The 25,093-nt window shown below is 48.4% G+C and overlaps 1 protein-coding gene across 1 annotated transcript in view; it reads left to right on the top strand.

The window, feature by feature from the left end:
• The window catches only part of ITGA9 (integrin subunit alpha 9), a 323,579-nt gene that overhangs the window by 186,066 nt on the left and 112,420 nt on the right, over positions 1 to 25,093 (top strand). The window contains exon 18 of the mRNA XM_036921609.2: positions 19,316 to 19,466. Coding sequence (XP_036777504.2) covers positions 19,316 to 19,466 — 151 coding nt within the window. The remainder of the gene's footprint in view (positions 1 to 19,315; positions 19,467 to 25,093) is intronic.

The raw sequence follows: 25,093 nt of genomic DNA, 5'->3' as shown, positions 1-25,093 counted from the left end.
TGGGGGTGTGGGGAGCAGGGTTGTCCCCATGCAAGCGTGCTGGTATCTGGCATGAAGGAGGGGGTCAGGGGAACGCGGTGAGAGATGGGCAGGAGAGATGGGTTGGACGGTCCGACGGTGACACACCTGTGAGTTTAGACTTCATCTACAAGCCAGTGGGAGCAGAATCTCAGCATGTGTGCATTGAGCTAATGAGAACACAGGCACACTCAGGCAGGGAGGGAGGGAGGGGCAGAGATTGACAGAGATGGTGTGGGCCACTGGTCCTCTGTGCCACTCAGGGAATGTGAGTTCCAGCTTGAGCGTGGGGTCAGCTGCTCTCTCCATCCATGTCAGCTCCCGCACCCCTGGTACAGGCCCGCGGAGCAGCCACCTCTGTCTTGTGCAGGAGCATCCTCGGCAAGGTGGGACGTGTCAGAGACGCTGTGCTGATCTCCACCATGGTGCCTTCTCCAGGGCTTCAGAAAGGCGACTTGCACACAGTTTTGCCTTTCACACTCGTCTTTAGAACCTAGCTCTCATGTTAGCTGTGACCCACTGCACTGAAAAGTCACAGCAAAGGGACAACAGAAAGATCCCTCAGATGACGGGGAGACAGTGCATGTGAGGCATGGTGGCTGGAGGCAGCCAAGCACCCACCAGACTGAGGAGGCTCTTTCTTGAGGGAAAAGACGTCTGGGAGAGATTGGGACACCACAGAGGCCAGGGATCCAGCCAGGAAATGCTCTGACTAGGACTAGGAGGTCTTTATTTTTCTCTCTAGAGAGCATGAATTCTGGCACGGCTGTTGTCTCTTCAAAACAATCAACTCTTCAATTAAAACTCCACAGTCCTTAATGTTTGGGAACCTAGTTCCAAAACACACCATTTCCAAAATGTCCAGGATAGAGATAAAGCTGTTTAAATAGTCTGTATTAAACAGAACTGAACATTCCATTGTAAAATGATGCAACCATGTTTTGTTTTGTCTGAATATTCACAGCACCTGAGAATACATCACATGTGATTAAGATAAAGAAAAATAAATATAGACTATGGCAGTTGAAAAAAAATCCTTTTTGGTGCATCCCGTAGGAGACCAGTGGGACATTTCATGATTTCATGACTCCTGGCTAGCAAACTCCAATAATGAGAGAGTTCTCTCAGGGAGGTTAAAAGACACAGAGGAATATTTATAAACTAAGAAGAACCATCTAGTGGCTACATGTGATGGTCCTAGGGTTGTAGCCTCTGTAATGCTGTTGTAGTGGTTGGGGTAAGTGGTCAAGTGCATTTCTCAAAATCCTTGGCTTGGTGGATGGGGTGGGTCCATCTATGAAAGACTAGCCTTCAAGAGCAGAATTTCTGCACCCAGAGAGCTATGGAGAGTTCCGAACAAACTGTGACTTCTCAAGAATCCTCAACTGCACACAGTGCAGGGTAGGAGTGAAGTTGTGTTGTTTTAGGAAGGGGAAGAGACCCCTGTATTTTGAGCACCTGCCCTGCACTTGGTACCTGGAAGAGTCCTTTGCAAACATAAATGCACTGTGGTGTCTTAGCAGCTGCATGCTGGGTAAGTTGCTGAAATCTCTGTGCCCCTATTTCCTTATATGTAAAATGGGAGAAATAATAGCAACACCCTCTAAAGTTATTTTAAGTATTTAATGATTTAAAACATATTTAAGTGCTTCCCAAGGTGCTTGGCATAATGTAAGCACTCAGTAGGTGAGAGCTAAGATTTTTGTTTTACTTAATCTTCTTGGTGACACTGAGAAGTAAATATTATTACATTCGTTTTAGTGGGGGGGTGGGGGACACAGAGGCTCAGGGAGACCAAGTTATTTGCTCAAGGGCTTATGGTGATGGAGGGGAATTCAAGCTCGGAATGTCTAATTCCACACCCTGCCCTCGGCCCGTCCACTGGCCTCGGTTGCTGGTGGAGTCTGATACCAGGTGACCCTGGCCCAGAAGTGCTCATCCTGGGGAATTTGGGAGGAAGTCCCCTTGAAGAGCCCCCATTCAGAAAGGAGGCAGTGTGTAAAGAGATCCATCCCTCGCGTGCTGCCTGACAGGTGAGGCCCTGTCCTATGCCTCCTCTCTCTGGATGGTCTAGCTGCCTACCCTGCTGTCCAGTGGTGGGTCCCTGCACTGAGCCCCCAAATCCTTAACCCAGGCAATCTGGATTCTTTTCTCTTGGAGGGTCTCCAAGAGCTTTGGGTGGTTTGTCAGTAGTTTCCTCAAATGTCATGTCGTCACTGTTATTATTGGTATTATGGGTATTATTGTTGTTTTAGGAAGGAAGCTGAGTGGGACCTAATCAGAAACCCAAGAACGTTTGCCCTTGCCAGAAAACCAGCCATGTGGCACATTTCTTTTCTTCCTTCACTGCCCGCTTCAGACCTGGAGACAAATGCATAAGAGCTTAGTTGGTTGGAGTGCCTGGCTTCTGTAGTTGCTGTTTCTGGAACACCTGGGGACGGGAAGAGTTTTCTCACTGGCATGTTCTTGGAAGCAGGCACAGTGCTCTGAAGAACAGGGCCTGTTGAGTGAGGCAGAGCAGTTCTTATCCTTGCTCTCCTCTCGGGACAAGCACTTGCCCCTGCTCCGTGGCAGGTTCCCAAGTCAGAGGCGACAGGGGTGTTTTCTGCATTTCGGGACCACACCGAGGACGCGTGGACGTGTGGTGGTCCTGTGGGAGTTACCCAGGCGGAGGGCGGGTGAAGGGCTGGGAAGGCGACCAGCAGAGTAAGTCAGGGAAAGGGGCAGCCCACACCTGGACAGGTATCAGAGGGCCCCGAGCCCCTCAGAGCACCGAGCTGCCGCTCACCTGGGAAGTGACACAGTGCGAGTATGATCATCTGGTGATGGAGCACCCGCTATGCCCTTCCGGGCGTGGGGGAAACCAATTGGGACAAGCCACCGCACCACACTGCTTTGTCTACAAGGGGAAATGCATGCAAAAACTAGTCACAAGGCAGTATATCTCATTGTGGTCGTGGGCTATGGGGTCCCTGGAAAGCCGGGAGGAAGCACTCCACCCTCTCTAAGTTTGCATCCCCCAGAAGCAGCCCCTGAGACAAGGGCTGAGTGTAAACAGTATCTGACAAGTGCAGGGAACAGAGGGAGGAGAGTAAAGTCCACAGGGCTGTGTATGCCTGTGGGGGCGCGCCGTGACACCAGTGTATCAGCTACTTGCTGCCATGTAGCAGCTCACCCAGAGCTTCAGGCCTCCAGACAGCCATCCTTTATCTAGTGCCCGATTCTGCGGGTGGGCTGTTGAGGCGGGCTCAGCTGTTCGGGTCCTCTGGTCTCCCAGGGTGCCCTCATGGGCCTGCAGCCGACTTCAGGTGGGGTGACTGGCTGGTCAGCTGGGGATCCTCTGGGCCCTCCCATCATCTCACCCCCTGCAGCAGGCTCACCCAGGCTTATTCTTACAGCGAGGCAGGGGCCCACCAACTGGAACAGCATGCACAGGCCTCAGGCCTAGTTCAGAACTGGTGTACTGTCACCTTTGCCACGTGCCGTTGGCCTAAGGAAAAGCACAGGGCCAGCTGGATTGAAGGGCGGGGAGATGAATGCTGTCTCTGAATGGGAGAGGCTACGGTGTCACGGGACAAAAGCCGTGAGTACAGCCCATGACACGCAGCTGCTTTGTACTCCGTGGGTTGCTGCAGCTTCATCCTGCAGGGGAACACCAGGCGATGGGGAAACACACCTCAATTAGGGCCCCTGAGGGGCGTTTGCACACCGCCACCTGCTAGTTACATGTAGGGACAGTCAGCTCCCTGGCACTTCCAGCCCATGACACAGCAGCCTTGTCTGGTTCTGGAAGAGGGCCCTCGCTACAAAGGTGCAGACACTGGTGGCTGGAAGTGGTGAGAACGTTCGAGGCAGTGAGGCCGGGTGGCGGGCCACGGGCACTGTCTACTACCCTACTTGTCAAAGTGTATGACTCCCATGTGATGAATTGCTCGGGACTTCCCACTGGAGTGTTAGACCACCTCTGACACTGAGGCTTCTCCGCATTAATGTCCAGGGGTTGCTTTCTTTCCATATTTTGCCAAACACCCACCCTTCTGCACTGCTGCAATAACTGTTCCTCCTTTTGCATTTGTCTGTGTCCTGTTCCTTTTCCCTTCTGCCACCAGGCATAACCACGTGTTGCCCGCATGCTGAAGGCATTTGGCTTCAGAGCAAACCCACGAGCCAAGTGCAGAGCTGAGAGCTCTGTTCCCAGTTTCCCGAGGACAGCAGCCAAGGCGGGTGAGGGCCGGGTTCACAGCACCATCCAGCCAGAAAGACCCATGACCCTCCGCCACTGGGAGGCACCTGGGTGGAGCTGGCCATGCTGCCCAGCCCAGGGATGAGCATGGATGGTCACTCTGTGGCTCTGAGGTGTCCTTAGTCCATTGTCTCACAGAGTAACTCAGGTAGAGACAAGCCCGGCTCACAGATTCTCTGCAGGTGGTGGTTTCCACCCATGTACTTGGAGCCACAGATTTCAGAGCAGAACAGGAAGCCGATGGGCAGGGATTTAAGTCACACATCTGAGGTCAAAAAGAAAGTTAAATGGCAGTGGCAGGAAAAATATCCCAGTTTGGTTCCCAAGTCTAAGTCCAGGGTTCCAGCCATCAGCCCCGTGACGTCTATCTTTAGCCACGGCAGCTCGGGGACCCCGTCCAGCCTCTTGCTCCCAGTGTGGCAGCATGCTGCTAACCAGGTGGGAATGTCTTTTGGAAGTTCGTGTCTTAGGATCTGATATGTGGTTTCCTGAATGGCCTGCCAGCCACAGTGTGAGGTGGGGGCGGTGGGCCACCAGCTGGGCAACTGACCGTTTCCCTTTGCTGGGCAGATTCAAGACGTGGAGAGGCAGTGCCCTCATTTTCAGGGCCCCACATACCCAAGCAGCAGAAATCTATCCCAACAAGACTGCCTTTCAGGGACAGCCCTCCCCTGCTGCTCAGAGGCTGGCAGAGATGTCCCACGTGGAGGTGAGAGGGTGGGGAATCTGTAGAGGAAGTTGCAGGCAGGACTGGCCACAGCCAAGTCTGCGAAGGAGCTCCTAGCCCTTCTCCCCCGGCAACCTGGGCAGGCTGAGTCTGCTGTCTGGTGTACCTGCTGCAATTTTATTTGGTGGTGTGGTTCTTGGCTCCCAGGTGTAGCCAACCATGGGAGGCTTTGTGTGTAAGCATCTTCCCTGCAGGGCCGAAATGATAGAGCTGTTATTTCCTTCCCACTGGGCCTTCCCCAGGCAAGGACCCATCAGGGGAGTGCTGCAGCCAGAACCCTCCCTTCTCTCAACTTGGAGCAGACGGGGAGCCACGTGCCGGTTCTCTGCGGTCTGTTCTGTGTGACTGTGTTGGTGGTCTCTTGCCTCCAACACTAGACTCAGCCATCCTGGTCCCGACCTAGTTACTGCAAGAAGAGCCACATTCCACAGATGCAGTTGTTTGGTTTTCTGAAATAAATCTCCCCCCACGCATACTTCCCTAGTTGTCCTGCACACGCCCACTCACTAGCATCGCTTCCAAGTTTGTTCTGAGCCACCTGATGTAACCTCGGGCGAATCAGAAATTGGCCTTGCTGCACAGCAGCTGGAAACCCCTAAGGTGGCTGCACCCAAGAGGGTGAGCCTTCTGCTTTGTCCCTGGTGGTCCCTGCCCCTCCCCACAGAGCCAGAGGTGGCAGACTTGGGCTGCCCATAAATCACAGCGAGAGGGAAGGTACCATGTAAAGAACTAGATTTTATGAGCCTTTCTCCCCGACTCCATTCCAGGTGATCTCGATCCAAGGATGACGAGGCTGGGTGGATGCGGTTGGTGACACGCCCAGCTCCCTTTTCCTGTGCAGGCGTCGCATTTCCAGCTGCCTAGGGTGTTGGCTGCAGAGGGCTCAAAGCTGTCCCTCCTCTGGTCTGGAGAGTGGCCCTTGCCTAATGGGAGTTGCCCCACCCGGGAAGTTGCATCCACCCTGGGGCAGCCAGAGACCGATTGGCTTGGGGTGCAAAGCCAGCCCCTTGTCCTCAGCGTGGGGGAATTCTGTGCTGCAGTTTGACCTCCAGAGGCCCCATGTGAATCAGTCCAAGGCTAGGCTCTACCCAAGCCCTCAACCTTACTCAGCTGCTTGGCAGCACCATCCTGCTTCCGAGGCCCCCTGCTCCTCCTGCATCCCCCAGTGAGCACCCATGTCCTTGTCAGCGACTGCTTCCGGGGGCCCAGCCCGAGCCGCTGTCAGGTTAGACCCCACATGCTGATGCTGTGTTAGATGAACTGGCCAGGCAGTCTGAGTCCTTTTCAGATTGGGAGTTTCAGAAGGAAACCAAATCCAGTGTGTTTCCCAAATATTAATGGAAAAATAGTTACTGATGACCTTTTTTGTCTGCTTGGGGACTTTTAGGCACCAGTCCTGTGGAGCCATCAGTAGGGACTCCCTTGAGGTGTTGAGCAGGGATTTGTGGCTCTTAGGACTCCTGCTGGTGGGACTTCATTTTTATCCCTGCAGGATAAATAGAGGGGCCCTGTGTGATATGCCCAGCACTGCACCCTGTCCTCCCTGGTGGGGGCTGAAAGCACTGCCATGCCCAGCGTGGAGGGGGCCACAGGACCCCAGGGCAGTGAGCAGCCTTTCTTGCCAGGAGCCCTGGGCAATTTTATGAGAATATTTCTGTGATGATGAGATTTGAACAAGAGGCAAAAGTCACTATTTCATCCTACAGTTGTGTTTCTAAAAGAAAAAAAAAAGGAAAGATGAATTTAAAAATGTTTCATTCTTCTGTTGTAGAAGAACACAGTTTAACCTCCTAAGGCAACAAAAAGGCTCTCATTTACACGTCTCCTGACCAAATCCCAAGGTCCTCAGTTTAAAGCCGGCCCACTGTTGGTCCTGGGACAGCAGCCTACACACCCTTCAGAAATGCCACGCTCACCTTTCCTCCTGGTGTCAGAGGCTCCCTCCCTCCACAGGGCCCCTCCTCCCAGGGGAGAGCCCTCCCTCAGGGGCTCCTGACCTGGGTCCCGGCTGTGCACAGGGGGCTATGAACTTGGATAGGAAAGCAGTTGCCTCTGTATTTACCCCAACTTCAGGGTGAAATGTAGCATTTTATTCAGTTATGAATGTAGACAACAAAACACCGTAATACTCTCAGGGCCTGTGACTGTCACACAACATCACTGTATTTTCCTATCAAGTTACAGTGTGGAAGGTATTTCAATATATCATTTACATTCATCCCTACTTCAAAGTTATGGTAGTTATTAGATCCACCATATCCCTCAACCACACATCTTAGTGTCGTCATCACTGTATTTTTATGTAACTGGTTTCTTTTAATCTTACTTTACATATTAGACATTTAAAAATATTATTTGGATAAAGACTTAAGTTCCTTCACTTAACTGACAAGAGCATCCAGTGGCTCAAAAGCAGGTTAAAAACCCCTGTTCTAGAAGCTTTCCCCGACCATAGAAGAAACAAATGTTTCTGCTTACTCGAGAAAACTTAAGATTCTTATTACACCATCCAGTACTGGGAGTCATTCTCAGGCTGTTACCATGTTACATCTTTCTTTTTTTAACAAGGAAGCCACTGGAGAAAGTATTTCTCTGACTAGCTCCCAGCACCTATGATACACTGATTATGAAATAAACATTCCCTGTTCTTGGGTTATTAAAGACACAGGTAACTGTCCCTCAGAGCTTTGGTAAGCACAAGAGCACTGGTGCTTCAGGCCCAATGGGAGGAACTGGGCATTGTGGCCCATGTGACGGCCACTCTGTGGAGCGGCGGGCACGTTCATGGCTGTGAAGGTGCCGTATCTGTGTGTGTTCTTATTTCTCCTGCAAGGACTTCTGAGGACCCAAGTCTTTGCAGAGGTGGGAAGAGCTGCTTTCCCCTCACCTCTGTGAAACAAGATTCCAAAGCCGGGGAGGCTGGTAATTTCAACATGTTTTATTGTCTGTGACCATTTATGTCCCCATTTGGTTCTTGAGCTAGACGCAGGGAAAAGTTATGGCCACGGCTGAGTTATTTGTTGAGGGGCTGCGGTGGCCCTGCTGACCGGGGTTCTCTGAAGTCGCCTGGCCTGCCAGCTTCTGTGAGACACAGGTCAGCTTCCTGCATTTTGCAGGTATAGCAGCCGGGTGTGCCAGGGGGCTTACGCATGGCATAGGGTGGCACCGTGCCATTGCTGCATCAAGTCACACCTCACTCTGCACCATCCCTGTCTTATGACATCAGACCTCTGAACGTCCCACAGACCTTGGGAATTCCTCTGCCCCCCAAAGTACTCTTTGTCTTTAATCCAGTTGCTGTAGTGAGTGGACCTGACTTGTTCCAGATGTCCTAAGATTTACTGATTCCAGAAACCACTCCTAAAGTAAAGGCTGACGAAGACTTGGATTCCTGTTAGCTGGGAACCAGCAGTCCTTTTTTCACAGTTAAACAGATGGGGCGGGAGGAGGGGTCCAAGCTACGTGGAGGGACAGGGAGGGCTCTCTGGCTTCTCGTGTTTGCCTCATTAGGAAGAGGATGGCCCTCAAAACAAATACTGATTATACCTCTACACGAGTTATAAAATCAGCCAGGGCCAGGGCCAAACTGATGCTAGTATAGTCAGTGAGGATATAGGCATGTTTTTTGTTTTTTGTTTTTTGTTTTTTGTTTTTTTAAGTAACACATATTTACATTAATTATCTGAATGTTGCTTAGGGAAACCACTAATTAAGCCTAGGCCACCTTAGTTAAATGCTTTTCTTTCACCTTATGAGCATAAAACTGGCCTAGGTGGGTACATGTGAGGGAGGGAGAGGTAATGCTGGCCTCACATAAATGGTTTTCCAACCAGAAATTCAGTCCTGGGAATCATTTCCCTGACCCACTGTAAACTTTAACTGATGTGCCTCCCGATCTCTCTGGAGTTAATAACCAGATCCATCTGTTTTGCATGGTTGGAGGGATTTATAAAGCAGTGAGATGGGAAGTGATATGGCATGGTAACCAGCTATATCAACTAACCAACTGATCGAACTATATGGCACAGTAACCAACTGTTGAAGAAGGTTAACAGCTATATCCACACACACAGAGCACAGTCTGTTTAATACTATTATTGGTTTATGTAATATATGAGGGCTAGACTGTGAATATTAACGCTTCTTAAAGCTATAGATTTAAAACAAAAGCAGAAACTATTTTAGGTAGACCATTGGTTGCTATTTAGATTTTTTTAAACGTATTTGAAAGTAGACAAATGTCTAGATAGGTGCTGGTGGGGTTCTTGGGCAGGCCATGTAAGTGCATCAACCCAGGGATTTAGCTGAAGCCCAGCTGGACAGCTGCGCTGTGTGTGTTCAGGGAAACGAAAAGCAGGACAGCTGGAGGAGAAGCTGGGTGGCGACAGAGGCGGGGTTGGGACACCTGAGAAGCAGGCTGGTGCCAGATGTGGCACTGAGGTCGGAATGAAGTGAAACATGTTGTGAGGCGTAAAATGAGAGGATGCTGAGCAAGTCAGCACGAGGAACATCAAATGGGTTAGAACTGGCCCAGGGCTGGGGCTGTGAACCATGGGAGGCTGCCCGAGGCTGGTCTGTGTGGGGCCAGCTGCAGGATAACCTATATAGGATGAGACTGATAGCTGGGCAGAAGAAATAACTCCCATCATTCTAGAGTGTACTAAAATATAAAACAAAATCAGATTTGGTTTCTCAAATGCATTGAGAATTACACCTTTTGAGTACAATACCCTTTTTGGATAGCTCTGATTTTTTTTTTTTTACAAAAAAATAAAATAGAAGTGGTATCTTTTTTGGTGTTCTTGGGAAATAATGAAATTACTCCCTAAATATCTGCCACAATAGCTAGAACGTTGTGAATCAGGAAACTTCAGTGATTTTCACAGCAGTGAAAACTGGTGTTTGGATTCTAAATAATGTGATCTATCCATGATACCTACAGGAACCCAGGGTAACAGGCAGTCGCTAACTAAAATGAGCCAGCATGACACGGACAGTGCCCATTCCTGTAGGAAAGGGAAATCCCAGAGCTTAGACATTCCACGTGAACGGACTCCCTTGCGGTCCCCTGCCCTCACCTCAGGGCCGCCCCACCCAGGGTTCCACCATATGAGAATGACTGTGTCTGGACTGAGAGTTTGAAGACATGGTCATGATGCTCAGTGTGTACAGACTTCAGTGGGACATTCGCCCTGGCCTCCTGCCTCCAAAGGCTGGTGTTTGGCAGCTTGATTCTTTGGAGATGGAAATACCGGGTCTTGGAGAATCGTTTTGATATTGTTTGGCTGAGATTGCTAATTCTCTGTAGAGAGGAGTTGCCTGAGTCACGGAGGAGAGGCCTCCAGTCTCTTGCTCTTCGAATGCAACAGCTTCTATGACGAATCCAGGGGCTTTGGGATGACTCTCAGATGCAGCCATGGGCTTCTGGAAAGCTCTCCGCCCTTAGAGGTGACAGATGCTGAGGATTAAACACCATAAAAGCACCCTGGGACAAAACGGGGTGAACACTAGTGTGCCTGGAGCCAACAGCTGCCTTTCCTGGCAGGAAGCTGAGTACAGTCTCTTACCGAGTGCCTGCCCTGCAGAGATGGGCTTGGGAATGTGTGTTTGCCACCATCTTTGTCTTCTCAAATTGGCCCCTAGTCATTCCTTGCAAAGTGGATTGCCCTGGGGAAGCTCAGAAATACCCACTTGGGATTCAGTGAGGGTAGTGTCCTGTGTGTCTTACCTGAAGGTGCTTGGAGCAGGGACAGTGTTCAAGGGTTAACAACCCCCCCAGCATTGGCACGCCTACTGGTAAGAGCAGTCGCCAGCCATAGACAACCAGCACAGCTAGCCTGCCGTGACCCGCTGCAGTCAGCCTGGGTGAGGGTGTGCTTGGTCACCACACGCACGTTTGGGAGGACTGTGAGGCCTGAGTGTCTGGAACTATCCATACAAATGCAGACTGTGGCACTTGAGGTGGATCCTATAACTGCTGCACAAGAAGAAAATGACCAGGCTGGGATTGCAAGAGGCAGGTGGGCTTTATCCGCGGCCTTGGGCCCCTTCCAGTCTCCTGGAGATCATGGGTTTAACTGATCTGATCTGCTAGCAACAGGCCTCCCTGGCCGGGTCATTGTCCCACTCGTAAGGCTGTGTAGGACCTCAGCACACACTAGCAGGGCTAACTCCATCCCTTTTACCCTCTCCCAGCCTGATGCCCAGTCCAGGGACTGCATCTCTGCCTGCCAGTCCTGCCAGGTACAGGTGGAATGTGGTTGGATGCCCTCCTTGCCCCACAGAGACCTCCACCAAGGCTGGAGATAGAGCATAAATGCGGCCCTCCAGGGACCGTCAGGGTGACTGACTGGGTCACATCCTTTGTTGGGTGCCTGTCCTTCCGTGTCTCACTCTGTGGCTCCACTATGGGTGTCTTGTGGGAGCACCTCCCAAATAAGCAACTTGTTCTCGGTCTCCCCTCGGGGTCTGCTGCTGAGGGGCCCAGGCTGACACATTCCCCATCGCCTGGGTCTGTGGGGCTGGCTTCTTCCCCCACCTCTCACAACCAGTGTACAGCTTTCAGCATCCACTTTTGGTGAGACTCAGAATGATTTTGTGAGGGTGAATGCACACCGGTGGCGTGCCTTTTCATTTGACATTCCACGATACTCATACAACATTTTACGAGCAAGTTTTAGGAACTAGATATTATCAATTTTGTTTTTTTAAATGTTCAATTTTACTCTTGCCCAAATTTATTTTCACTAGGCCTCTACTTCACAGGTAACATGAGCAAATATGTACCATTGAAGATTAACCACAAATCAAGTGTATTTTATTATTAAAAGGAAAACAGGTAGAATTTCCTGGGAGTCTAGAACAGTCCTGACCAATAGAAATATAAGACAAGCTATATAATGCGATTTAAAGTTTTCTGGTAGCCACATTGAAAAAATTAAAGTAAAACTGGTGAGACAAATTTTGTTTGATACTATATCCAACAAAATATCATTTAAACATAATTAATGTTAAAACAGTGATTGAGATATTTACATCCTTTTTTATTTTGTAGTGAAATATTTGCTTAGAAATAAGTGCATTTTACACTTAATTCAGACCTGCCACATTTCAAGTGCTCAAAATTCACACACACGACTAGTGGCCACCATATTGGACAGCACAGACCTAGAACCTGCACTTCAGACTTGCCTCACCCAATTGGAGAGGGAACCGAGGTACTTATATATCTGTTCCCATCAGCCATTGGTTGAGGGCTGCTCCCAGGCTATCAGGGGCTTAATTAATGCCTTGGCACTCTGCTGGCCTGCAGAGAAAAGACCTCCAGCAAAAGATGAGGATGCTGGCAGATGGAATTGCAGTCTGTGCAGGCTACAGTGTTATGAACCACCCAGTGTGCTATGTACGATAATACCTTCACTTTGATGCCTTATTGTTTATTAACAAACTGCTTGCCACCCACCTGGCATTGGTGACTCATGAGAACATGGTTAAGTTCACTGCCCTGGAGGATCCGTGGACATCTGGATGCATCCTGTGACTGCCTGCTCGGCTGCCTCCTTCTACTCATCTTGCTACTGAGGGTGTCCTTTTCCTTTCCACATTCTTCCGGAATCACCTCCATCCCTTTCTCTTGTCTGTTTTTCTCTCTGCCTAGGATGTGCTTCCTATTTCTCTACCCATCTATATGCTCCCCATTTGGTAAGATGTAGCTCACATCCTCCTCTCTCAAGGAGCTTCTTTGGGTAACTTCAGTCTGCAGTGATTTCTTCCCCTCGGTTCCTCATGCACCTTATTCTGCACCTGTTCCTTTGGCATGACTTCTCTTATTCAGCTTCGTGGCCTGTTTCCTTCACATTACAATCAGTTTATTTGGTACTTTGGGCTCAGATCCCTCTTAGGAAGCTACCAGATGAGCAACCATGGTTTTATGGTTTTTTTCATGCTTATAATTTTAAGTGCTAATAGTTGCAAAGCTCTAATAGTTGTCAGCAAAGTGCCAAGAAGGAGATTGCCCAACAGGGCCATCTGGAATCATCTTGAACACCTCCACCAATTTCAAGGAAAACTGTCAAGAGGAAGAATAACCACCTCAGGTAGCTTTTGTGGAGAGACGATGCCTCCTGATATTCTAAATATTCTAAATGCTAAGAAGGCAAACACAACTCCACTTCTCATTTTAACCAAAGAAGCTTTGTGTGAATTGTATTCTGTCTAGTTGTATTTTCCTGTGCTTTAGGAGCACTGGGAACAGAGGGAGGCACACAGGACCCGGAGTTAGCAGGGCTGCCTGGCGGTGCTGCTCTCTGCCGAGAGGCCGCAGGGATATGGTTAACTCCTGGCCTTCATCTGCAAAACGATGACCCAGCTGAGCCCCCATCTACCCATCAAATTCTCTTCCTGATTTTATGATGCCTGCCCATTTCTAAGAATAGAAAGCATTGTGAGTTTAAATTGCAGTGCCCATAAGTTATATCATCGCTTTTGTGGCACATTATTGAGGATATCAGTGATTTGTTGGCTGCTGCATGCTTGTTCAGGAAAGCTGCCCCTAATTTTGACATTTCTCTTACAGGAGAATGTGATCTGCTTTACAATTCCTTTTTAATATGGTTTCCATGAATGAAAACTAGGACCGTATGTAGGGGGAGGGGATCCATCTTAACAACAAATCTGTTGACTGGCCTATCATCGCATTAGTTGTAGGACTCATGGTTCACCTCTCTAGTAATACCTTGTCAAACACCCACCCCATGCCCCTGCAGGACCCCCTCTTGGAACTCTCATAGCCTGGGGGAGCTCGTAGGGTTGTCTCCTCATCCCTCTGGGTCAGCACTTAGTGCATGTTGACATCAATGGTGTGTCTTACATGCCTCCTCTGCCATCCTGGGAACTCCTTGAGGTCTGCAACCTGCATCCCTGGCACCTAAGTTGAGATGGCAGTTTTGAAAAGTAATGGATGGGTGGATAAGTGAATGAAAAAGGGAGGGAGGGAGGGAGGGAGGAGGAAGAATGAGAGGAAGAAAAGGGGTTCGATTAGGCTGCCTTACACTGTTATCCTAGTTGTCATGATCAGATGTAGTCATGGTCAGCAAGTATAATTTCAGTAATAATGGTATAGCAAGAAGTCTTTTGAACTCAAATACAGTTGACTAGAAGGCACTTGATTAACTCCTGTATTAGCATCCTTGACTCAGGCTAGATTTAGGTTGGCAGCAAAAGATAAGAGCATTATATTTTATGGAAGGTAGATGATGACTGAAAATTGAGTAACATCACCTGTTAGATTTATGGAAGTTCTAAAATGGTCCAATGGAAAATTAATTATAAAACACCATTAAGCTACTTTGTTTCTTCCCTTAGCATCTTCACAAAAAGTTATCTGTATAAAATTGCTTCTGTGATGGCAGAGAACAATCTGCTTTAGTGGCCTTAGGGTTTCAGCATCCCATGATTGACATGGAAATGTGTTGTGTTTACCCAGGAAGGCACTCTGAGAGGTACACCCTCCTCTTAACACGTGGTGCTGAGTGAGCTCAGAGAACCCGTTCTGCGGTGGTCCTCAGGCACCACACGCTTCCGGGATGGCGGCATCTGACGTGTGGATGAACTGGTGCTACACTTAAATATAAACCCAGCATTTAAAAAATGGCTGCCCTACGATGATTAGGGCACTTACATTTGGTATTTTTGATAACCAAGGAGCAGGCTGCATATATGCTGTCAGATAAGCTTTATAGAAACTGTATGGTTTTTATCTTATGTTGACTATTAATCATACTTTTCCTACAAAAGTACACCAGAGTGATTGGTGTGAGAACTAAAAGGGCCCACTTAAAAGACTCGACCAGCAAATCAGATTTAATGGGAAGATTTCTCAGGAATAAAATTCCTTGAAAACTAGAAAGACTATGCTTTCATGAATAAGCACCCATGGAAGGTTTGGCACAAACCACTGTACCTGATCGTTTTACTCTCTCAGCAAGGCTGTTAGAGGGGTTGGCTTCGTGGGGTCCCGTTCTTTAAAAGATATTTCTTGGCAAAGCCCTCGGCAACTGAGGTGGAGTTTATATAAGAGCTAGTCAGGCGGCCTCACACCAAGGAAGTTTGGCACTAACTCCAGCTCAGCCCCTGCGTGAGTGGTGACCTCGATCAAAGCGGGTTCCCCTCTGGGGGCTCAGCTTCTTCCTCTGTGAAGTGCAAAGGCTGAGCTGATGATCTGTTGTCAGGATGTTGCACGTGTTCATTCGTTCATTCCACAAGGGTCCATTGAACACCTACTATGTGCCAGGCACAGCTCTATCCCTGAAGTTCAATGATGAGCAAAATCAGGCAGGGGTCCCTGTTCCCTGACGCTTTGATCCTGATGGGGGCGAGACAGTCCTTAACCAAGCAGACTTATCATGACAGCCTCGGGAAGCATTGTGAAGGGTTAGTGGGGTGCATGGGGCTGGTGAAGCTCGTGATAGGGGGATTCTCTCACCCAAGAGGGGGATCAGAAAGGCCCACTGGAGAACGTGGCTATGATGGAGAGGGGTGGGCTTTGAAGGCACAGGAGGCCCTGAGTTCTAACCCCAGCACGGTTCCTGGGCCAGTCGCCTTGTTTCTCCCTTGTGATTCCTCACCTCTGAAAGTGGGACTAACATCAGGAATCTGTCATGTGTTGTATGGTTTCAGAAGGACGACGTGTTTGAAAGTGCCCAGCACCAGACCAATTACATTTCATTTCTAAGAATAGCTCTGGAGGCAGGGATGTACTATTTTAGACACAGGTTTTTAGGTGTGGAAAAAGAGTGAAAACAGCTTTGGGGCCTCTTTTTTAAAAGTCTGAGTTCACTTTCTGCCCTGAGTGTGGCTGGCTTCCCTTCATCATGGGGCCATGCCTGAATCACTTCACTCTGAAAACCCAGGAACTACCTTGTGGCGTGATTAAGTGACAGAGGCCTGAGCTTGGGGGCTGGCAGAAGGTTAGACACCCCTGGCCTGACCCCTTGCCATTTACACATGGAGAAAGAAGGCTGATCATGAGCAACAAAGCCTGAAAGAGGAGGCAGTCCTACACCTCACCCTGCACTTCCTACATCATCTCTCTGCTTCATGTTCCCTTTGGAAACAATGGGCGCCCTCTGGGATGACTGGGCCTCTTGGGAGGGCTTACGCATTGCCTTTCGAGATAAAATGAGGTTAGCCCTCTCTCGTTACTCCTCAGGATTATTCCTTTAATCTTCCAAAAGAAAACAGGAGGACAGAAATAACCCATCAATTGTTTAAAATGAAAATGGCCAACAATAATAAATAATTGCCACAATAGCTTGAGGTCAGGGTCTTAATTTATTGGAGGCCATTCAAGAATTTGAGACTTTTCTCTGAGTTCATTTTTCACATCTTGTTTGGATCCTTAGAGCTCTTGCTTCCAAAAGCAAGGCCATCAGATCTCTCGTTGCACGTGTTATTCTTGTTCATGTGCCAGGTGCGCAGGGAAGTGGGGCCCTCTCTCCGTGGATGGGCAATGATGACTCCTACCCCAAAAATCTGTATTTCTAAGTGTCAGAGCCTATGGAGATTTTGGACAGTTCTCTTCATGGTATATTCGCCATATTAATGGTTAGCAAACAGTGGCAAACATGCTGGTTAATTTAAGCAGGAAAAGAATTCCTTGGAAGGATGTGGCCTGGTTTAGAACATAGGCAGGAAGCCTGGAAGACAGACATGGACAGGAACGGGCGGCAAGGCTTAGCTCAGGATGCCGCCTCTGGGCTCTCAAGCTCTCTGTAGCTGCCTTGGTGATCTCAGAGGGCCCTGGTTTCTTTGTGCAGCCCTCGAAATTAATGGCCCCCAGTGAGAGCATTTGTTCACCACACTGAGGCCCCTTGATTCCCCTCTTAGACCACATGACTACACTCAAGTGCTCACACTTCAGTGACCAAGAGGAGGGGAGAGGGAGTGCCTGCCCCCCATTCTTCTGATGGCCCCTCTACCTATCTTGAGGTTGCTCCCAAACAGGAAGGCGTCAGGAGGCTGAGCAGCCAAAAATACCAACTGTCCATTACATGAGCCCTCATATGCTTAATGACACCTTCCGTTAACTAGTTAGCCAATCACATTGGTCACTAGTGTGAATTTATTTTTTCCAAAGCACACATCACCATAATAACCATCCTCCCCATCCCATCTGCCCCATCCCCATCTTCCCCATCACCCCCATCACATCCTCCCCATCATCCCCATCCTCCCCATCCTCGCCATCCTCCCCATCCTCGCCATCCTCGCCATCATCATCCCCATCCCCATCATTGCCCCAGTGGTGACCCACACACTTCCCCGCTCTCCTGGGTTGCCATTCCCGCCTCCCCTTCTCCCTTTTAGTCTTTGACCCTATTTCCGTCTGTTTCACTGAAAAATGGAAGTAATCACAAGGGTACCTCTGCTTGTTCCTAACTCCCATCTCCTAATGCATCCATGCTGTATGCTCCACCTTCTCACCTTGAACCAGTTGAGGCCAGGCCATCCAGCCACTGCCCCTGCCCTGCCATTCATTGTTCCCTCTCTAGTAGATCCTTTCCGTTTTCATGCAAATACACTATGATAGTTTTCACCTTAAAAAATTCCCTTGAGCCCACTTCCCTCTTGAGCTATCATCCTATTTCTGCTCCCTTTTACCAAAAAACTGCAAGTCGTTGATGTCTTCACTGTTTCCATACATTCTACTCCTACATCTCTTAGACCAGTTCCAATCAAGCTTTTATCCCTATCACTCCCCTTAAGCAGCTCTTTCAAGATCACCGGTGACCTCCAGATGGCTAATTCCAGTGGCCAGTTCTAATTCTTTATGTTATTTTGACTGATGGGCCACATTTGACAAAATTGAAACCCGTCTTGTGTGGCCCCTTGGACACCGTCTCCCTTGGTTTTTCCGCCTCCCTCACCACCCTTTCTCAGTCTCCTTTGCTGGCTTTTCCTCAACTTCTGGGTGTGAGACCTCTTCTCTGCCTGCATGCTTTTCCCCTAGAGATCATAGCTAATCCCAAATTATCTAGTATCTAATCCATCCCAAATGTAAGGGTCTCCAGCGCAGGCCCTCCACTAACTCCAGACGCATGCATCCAACTGTCTCAGCATCTCTTCTTAAAACTGCAGGGGTCATTTGTATTTTCTCTGCTACACCTCCTGTACCTACAGTCTTTCCCACTTCAATAAATACAACTCTCCCCTTCCAATTGTTGAATGTGATCCTTGAAGCCATCCTTGACCCTTGTACTTAATATCCCTCCTCCAACCCATGCACAGAATGTGTAGGCATAACCTATGAAACATTCAGAATATGACCTCTTCTCACTACCTCAGCTTCTCCCACCATGGTCTGAGCCGCCATCTTCTCACACCTGGTTTGTTACAAGACCTTCCGAACCAGATTCTCTGCTTTGCCCCTGACCACTCACCCACCCACCCCCGGACTGTTCACATCACAGCTATTGTGAGCCTTTCAGCATAAAAGTCAGGCCACCCACTTCTCTGCTCAGAGCCCTGCAGGGAATTCATCTCAGAGTCAAACCAAGGTCTCTGCTATGGCCCAGCAACACCCTACATGATCTGCCTGCCCCCACTCCCTTCCTCTCTCCTCTCTCCTCCGCTTCTCCCGTTTTCTCACTCTTCTTAGCCACACTGGCCTCCTTGTAGTCCTTGAACATGCCAGGCACTTTTCCTTCGCTAGTACCCAGATACCTCCATACCTCTCTCCCTTTCTTCTCTCAGGCTTCCCCTGACAGGTCATCTCATCAGTGACACTTCCCTAACTACCCTGTTTAAGACCGCAATCCTCTGTCCCTCCAAAATCCAGGGCTCTCTAGCCTTCTTACTCTTTGTAAGTTTTCTCCGTAGCTCTTATCATAATCAGACTTGTGTGTTTGCTTCCTTATGTAGTTTTCTGCCTCTCTGAGCTACAAGAAGGCAGGAACTCTTGTTAACTGGGGATTGTCATGTATTGGGTGCTCAAAAATATTTGGATGAATTAATGTGTAACTGAATTCCATGTCTAAGTTAGTAAATGTCTTATCATTTTCCACATTTGATATACACGATGTCATGTGGACCCAGAACAGCCTAGTGAGTTAGGCAACACAGAACGCCCTGTGCTTAGGTGAGGAAACTGAGGCCAAGGGGGAGCTAACAGATTTCCGAGGACACACGGCTGATTAATGGGGGTTCCTGTGACTTGCAGTTCTGATCCCAGTGGAGTTTCTGCCCCCAACCCTCAGCTAATGCCTGATGCCTCATGTTATATTACTGAAAGCTTCAGGGCATTAATTGCTGTTTGTTTCTCATTGTAGCATTGATGCGAAGACCCCATATCTAGCTCTGGGGGCTGTGAAGAACATCTCCCTAAACATCTCCATCTCCAACCTTGGGGATGATGCCTATGATGCCAACGTGTCCTTCAACGTTTCCCGGGAGCTCTTCTTCATCAACATGTGGCAGAAGGTAAGTAAGGAGGGAACCTGAGAGACAGCTGTTGTTCCATCTGGTACATTTGCTGGCATTCATCGTAGCTTGGGCTGTATAGTGATTCTGCAGAGACTGCTGTGCTATGTGGTGTATCATTTGGAACTCTTTCCTCCTGGCCTTAGACAGTATGTTGGTACAGCCAAAGAAGAAACTCTAAATGCTTGGAGTGCTGGAGCAGTATCTGTATCTTACGTTGTCTCCCATCCGTTCTCTCCTGTGGAATCCTCTCTCTATGGTTTAATGTCTGTCCCCTTTTCCAGAATATAGTCACCATCTCCAGCACAGACATGTTCTAGAAAATTCCAGTTTTAGGTTAGCAGTTGTGTAAAACAAGGTAAGAAATGAGGACAGATCACTGTTACCATGCTTGTTATCACTAGTGATGCCCTTGATGGTTTCCAGGACAGGGTCGTGTACGTCAGCCTATGTTTGGGCGGATTTATTTATTCCTGACATATTTGAGTGAATTGTAGAAATCAAATCATTCCTGTGAACTGAGTTTTTTTAGAGTGAATTAATTTATTTCAACGAATTGAAGTTTAGTGAGCATGACTCAGAAAGGAGAGAGTTGCTGGTATTCTCCCCTGCCTCATAATCTGCCTCGATGAACCACCTTTGGGAAGAAAGAAGGAGCCTCCTCAGTGGAAATGGAAGGAATGAGCGCACTCAGATAAACCTCATGCTACCTGGTGGTTGTGCTGTTGTCAGATGTTCCATGGCAATTTTTGTAGCTTTTCAGTGTTTACAGCACTGAACTCAGTACTTTGATGTCTGTGTTAAAATGAAACCAAAATCACTTTCTACAGAAAACCTTCTTCAGGCCCACAGATGAGTGCTGGGCGTACTTTCAAGCTGGTGGCAGCCATCTTTTCAGGCACAATCCTGCTGGGCTCAATGGTTTTGATAGGATTGTGCCAACCTTGCCATCTTAGGGGCAACTGAAGCATAGAGAGCCATTTAGAATGGTGCTGTTTCTAGAACATTCCAAGAGGTCATCTCAAACTCTGCTGCTTAAAGCTTTTAGGAGTTCTAAGGGTGGAGGGAGGCCACAAAAGCTCAGGATCTACATCCCAAAAATTGTGCCATGATGTCATCTTCCTATTGAGGGGGTTTCCTCAGGGGCCAGACCTGGGGAACTCATCCCTATGGTAACTGAAAGGATGTGGTTGGTGACCCAGTCATTATCTTGTACAGAGTCCTCCCGTGGGAGAAATGGCTCTTCCGTCCCAGAGTTAGGACTACAGGAATAGCTGTGCTTCCCCAGGTCCCTGAGCTTATTTTTACCTGTGGACACAGTACAGTCGTCCTGTGGCTAGGCTTTGTTCTCTCTTGCCCGTGAGGAAGTTCAGAGCTGGCCCCACTCTGTCAGGACGTAGGACTTGGTAGTGGCATTTCACAAGCTAAGTACCTTCCTGTATCTTAATGTACTTCCCCTCACCAGGGTTTTCTCTTTAGCTTGGTGACTGCATATTCTATCCTAGGATATACTGTAGATTACCTACAAATTCCTATTATGAAATATTTAAACATTTCCAGTTCCATTCTTTTAAATAATAATGTGATAAACGTCTTTTACAGAGGTTAGTGTGAGCAAATGATTATAGCCTTAGTCTCATAACCATTTGGAGGATAGGAAGTGGCAGTTATTGACTACCTACTCTATACCTATGTACATTTCTCTGTACATTTCCCCATTCCTTTTTTACTGCATGTCATCTGGGCACATCTGCTTTTTTGGAGTAATATTCCAGAAGAAGATAAGTGGGGGTAGCAGGTTGGGGCAGGGAGAAGGCTGAGTAAGGGTTTGCTATCATAAAATCTAGCCTTGGTCTGATTTATACAGTAGAAAGCAGTGGTGTATGTGTGAGGGGGGTGGAGGGGGCAGGACTAGTGCCCTTGAGTATAAACCACTCAGCAAAATTGTCCCCTCTTGAGGTGTCAGGGAGGCATTATATCCACCCCTGAGTCACCACTGACCACTATGGGAGGGGTGAGTAGCCTTCCAGGCGTTCTGGACAAGGGCGCTCTTATCTGTCAAGGACAGTGTGCCTAAGGGCCACAGTTATGTCATTAGCCACTGTAGCTGATTGTGGGAACATCGGAACCATCCTTTTTGTCTACTTACCATTGAATCCCAACAACCATTAAAGTATGACCCAGGGAACCCTAGGTTTCGATTTGGCAGAAAGTTGAGAAGGCATCAAGGGCACTATGGGATGTGGTGAGCATTAGTGTGAGAAAGGTGGCAGGGCACAGAGACACCGCATAGTTGCTGTGAGGCAGGACCACCTGGAGGGGCAGACAGGCAAGTTGCCCCTCGGCATAGCAGGAGAAGGTACAAAACCAAAAATTCCCCTCCTATGGCTGCAACCTCAGCTGCAAGTGGGGATATAATGGCATCATTTAGACCAGAGCTAGATTCCAGTGGCACCCAGGTGCACCCTGCACAGACCTAACAGAACCAACACGGGACCCTACAAGGACTCTAACATGTAAACTAAGAAAAATGTAACTCGAAGCACACAAGGAAAGTATACCTTTTAAAAGACAATTAATTGAAAACATAAGTAAATTTTATAGAACGTCTGCCTTTGTTCTTAATGAAATTGAAGGAAAAAAAGTGAGCAGAGCAAGAGATTAGGTAGTGGAACCCACGACTGAGATGAAACGGAATGGACTGAGAGTCGAGCAAAAATAAAGGTTGCAGATGGAATAAGGAAATGTTATAATGAAACCAGGAAAGCAATGACAGAATTAAAATATATGTTATAATCAGGAAAGAGAAGAATTAGCAGTATAGGAAATTGATCTTTGTCAGACAGGGCATATTTGAGAAGGCCTCAAGAATTCAGAGAAAGAAAAAAGGAAGGATGACCCTGAAGACTATAGATAAGAAAGGTAGAGACCAGAGAATCAGCAAAGAGAAATGGTTCCAGAACAACTGGGACAAAAGACATGAGTAGACAGCAGATAGGGATCTCCATTTCTTGTATGGGTGCTGCAAATACCAAGCAAAAATATTGAGAACAGTTTAGTGTCTACACATAGCTGCATGAAACTTTTACTTTTAAGGATATAAAAATGACACTACTAATATCTTACAGAAAACAAACCATTTCTATATAGACTTCTTCTCTGTAACATTATATCAAAAATTAGAATATGTTCCTGTGAATTAAGAATTCTATACCCAGCCAACTTTCCCTCCTCTGGTATATGAGAAATCATGAAGTCTGTTAACCCTCCTAGTTTGGACTCCCCCAAAAGCAGCCCCTGACACAGTGGTGTAGGTGCAGGTAGTTTATCTGGAGAGTGATTTTAGGAGGCAGGATGTAGGAATAGTGAGTTTGGACAACAGAGGGATGAAGATAGGACAACATACTTGTTGAGCAGGCAGAGTACCTGGTGAGCAGGTGACCACTGTGGGCACCTCAGGCTCTGCCTGCCCCAGATCCTAGAGAGAGAGAGACTCTGTGGACACCCCTCAGAATCTTCCCCCGAGGAGTGAGGCAGCTGCTGGAGGATTCACCCACCAACGCCCTTCCCTCACCTCTGGAGAAGCCGCCTGAGGGCATTAAGGCCAGCGCTTCCAGCCCTCTCTGCAATGGGCTGCACTCCCCTGGGCAGGGCAGCAATGCAGGAGGGGGGATGGGAAGGCTCTGGCCTGGAAGGGGCCTGGTGCCAGGTGACTCGCTTGGTTGGATCTAGGGACTGTGAGGGAGGTGCTGGCAGCATCTGCTGCAGTAGCCATGGAGGTTTTAATAACCATGAAACTATTCCTGAGAGATAGTTACTTATAGACCAAGAGCTCAAGAATATAGAGGTTGTTGAATAAAGCATTCAAGCCAAATGAGCATAGAAGCAAAAGCAAGTTTTATAAATATTTTTAAATAGCATGTTTAAAAAAATTTTTTTATTAAGGTATGATTGATATACACTCTTATGAAGGTTTCACATGAAAAAACAATGTGGTTACTACATTGACCCATATTATCAAGACCCCACCCACACCCCAATGCAGTCACTGTCCATCAGTGCAGCAAGATGCCACAGATCCACCATGTGCCTTCTCTGTGCTACACTGTTCTCCCCGTGACCCCCCACACCATGTGTACTAAACATAATACCCCTCAGTCCCTTTCTCCCTCCCTCCCTCCCCCCCCACACCCCCCTTTGGTAACCACTAGTTCTTTCTCACATTTTTAAATAGTAAAAAAAAAAGTGATTGCCACAGTAAACACACAATTTAAAGATTAATAAGGAAATAAGCCTGTGATGTTAGTTATACCATAAAAATTTTAGAAGAAAACTTAATCCTGGAACTAACTCCCCCTGTGTCACACTCCTCGGAATGCGGCTCAGTCTCCTCAGCTGCTCCTGAGAGGCCGTCCTGAGCTGTCCTCCCACCTCCTGGCTTCCCCAGCCGCACTGTCCTCTGTCCCCCACATATCCCTTGAATCCGGTCGTGTTACTGAAGCTGCCTCCACCCTGGAGTCCCCAGCCCCCATTTTGTTTAATGAACTGCTCTATCCTCCGCGCTCAGCTCAGGTGCCACCTCTGCGGTTGCCTCACCTGGCTGCACAGGTGACGCGTGGTGGATGGACATCCTTCCCGTCCAAAGTCACGAAGCAGCTCAGGGCCCAGGCCTCCAAGGTCCCCAGCCTTCTCTGCCTTCACACATTAGTGAGGCATTAGTTTCTGAGACTGAACATCAGATATCCCAAGGTGGATTTTCCTTCCTCTCTAACACAAATTGCTCTCACAGGCTTATGCTGGTTCTTTCCTTTAAGGAAGGCTGCTTCTAAAAATGTGGGGTACCCAGGGATGACCCTCTGCTGACTTTTCTCTTGCCTAAGTAAAGCTAACTTGAAAACATTCTCTAACATAGGATTTAACTTGCTGATGGCTGCCCGGCTGGTGCACAGCGCACGCATGATGTCACATCACAGTCCTGTGGAGCAGGGAGGGGGGTCCTGCGGGGTGGGAGTGGGCACTAAGAGAGAGACAGAGGAAGGATGGAGAAAATGTAGTCCAGAGCACCAGCGCCCCACCCAACTCCAGGGTCCTGTTCACACTGGAGCCCAGTGGGCGGCACCTCAGGGTATAGCTGCCCGGAATAGAGAATGAATGTGCCTCCTGAGTTGTACAGCTGTGAGGCCCTGGAGGTGAGATAAAGTCGAGTTCTGATTTCTTGCTGTGTTGCTGCTTAACCAAAAAAGGCTTTGGCTTCTCTTGCTTCTGTGGAACAGGAAGGGGTTTGTTTGCACAGCAGTTATTAGGTCCCTGCTGAGTGCCCGGGACTGTGCCAGCCACTAGGAGATACAAAGGTGGGTAAGATCTAATCCCTGCTCCCAGGGAGCTTACTGCCCAGGATGCCAGCTACCCTGCAGATGTGTGAAAAGTTGCTTCAAAGCACAGATGGGACAAGGTGAAGCAAGTTGTCATGGTAACAGCTGGTCAGACAAAATCCCTAGATGAACATGTAGGGTAGACAGACGGGCCTCTGAAAGTTGGTATCAGCTGGGTGCCAACATTGCAAAGCTCAGACAGGGTGGGGAGGGTCAGTTTATTGGGTGTTGAAGGAGAGAGCTGGGTAGGAATAG

The sequence above is a fragment of the Manis pentadactyla genome, chromosome 14, assembly GCF_030020395.1.
Source record: "Manis pentadactyla isolate mManPen7 chromosome 14, mManPen7.hap1, whole genome shotgun sequence".
NCBI classification, from domain to species: Eukaryota; Metazoa; Chordata; class Mammalia; order Pholidota; family Manidae; genus Manis; species Manis pentadactyla.
This window is presented reverse-complemented; position numbering and strand designations above follow the sequence as displayed.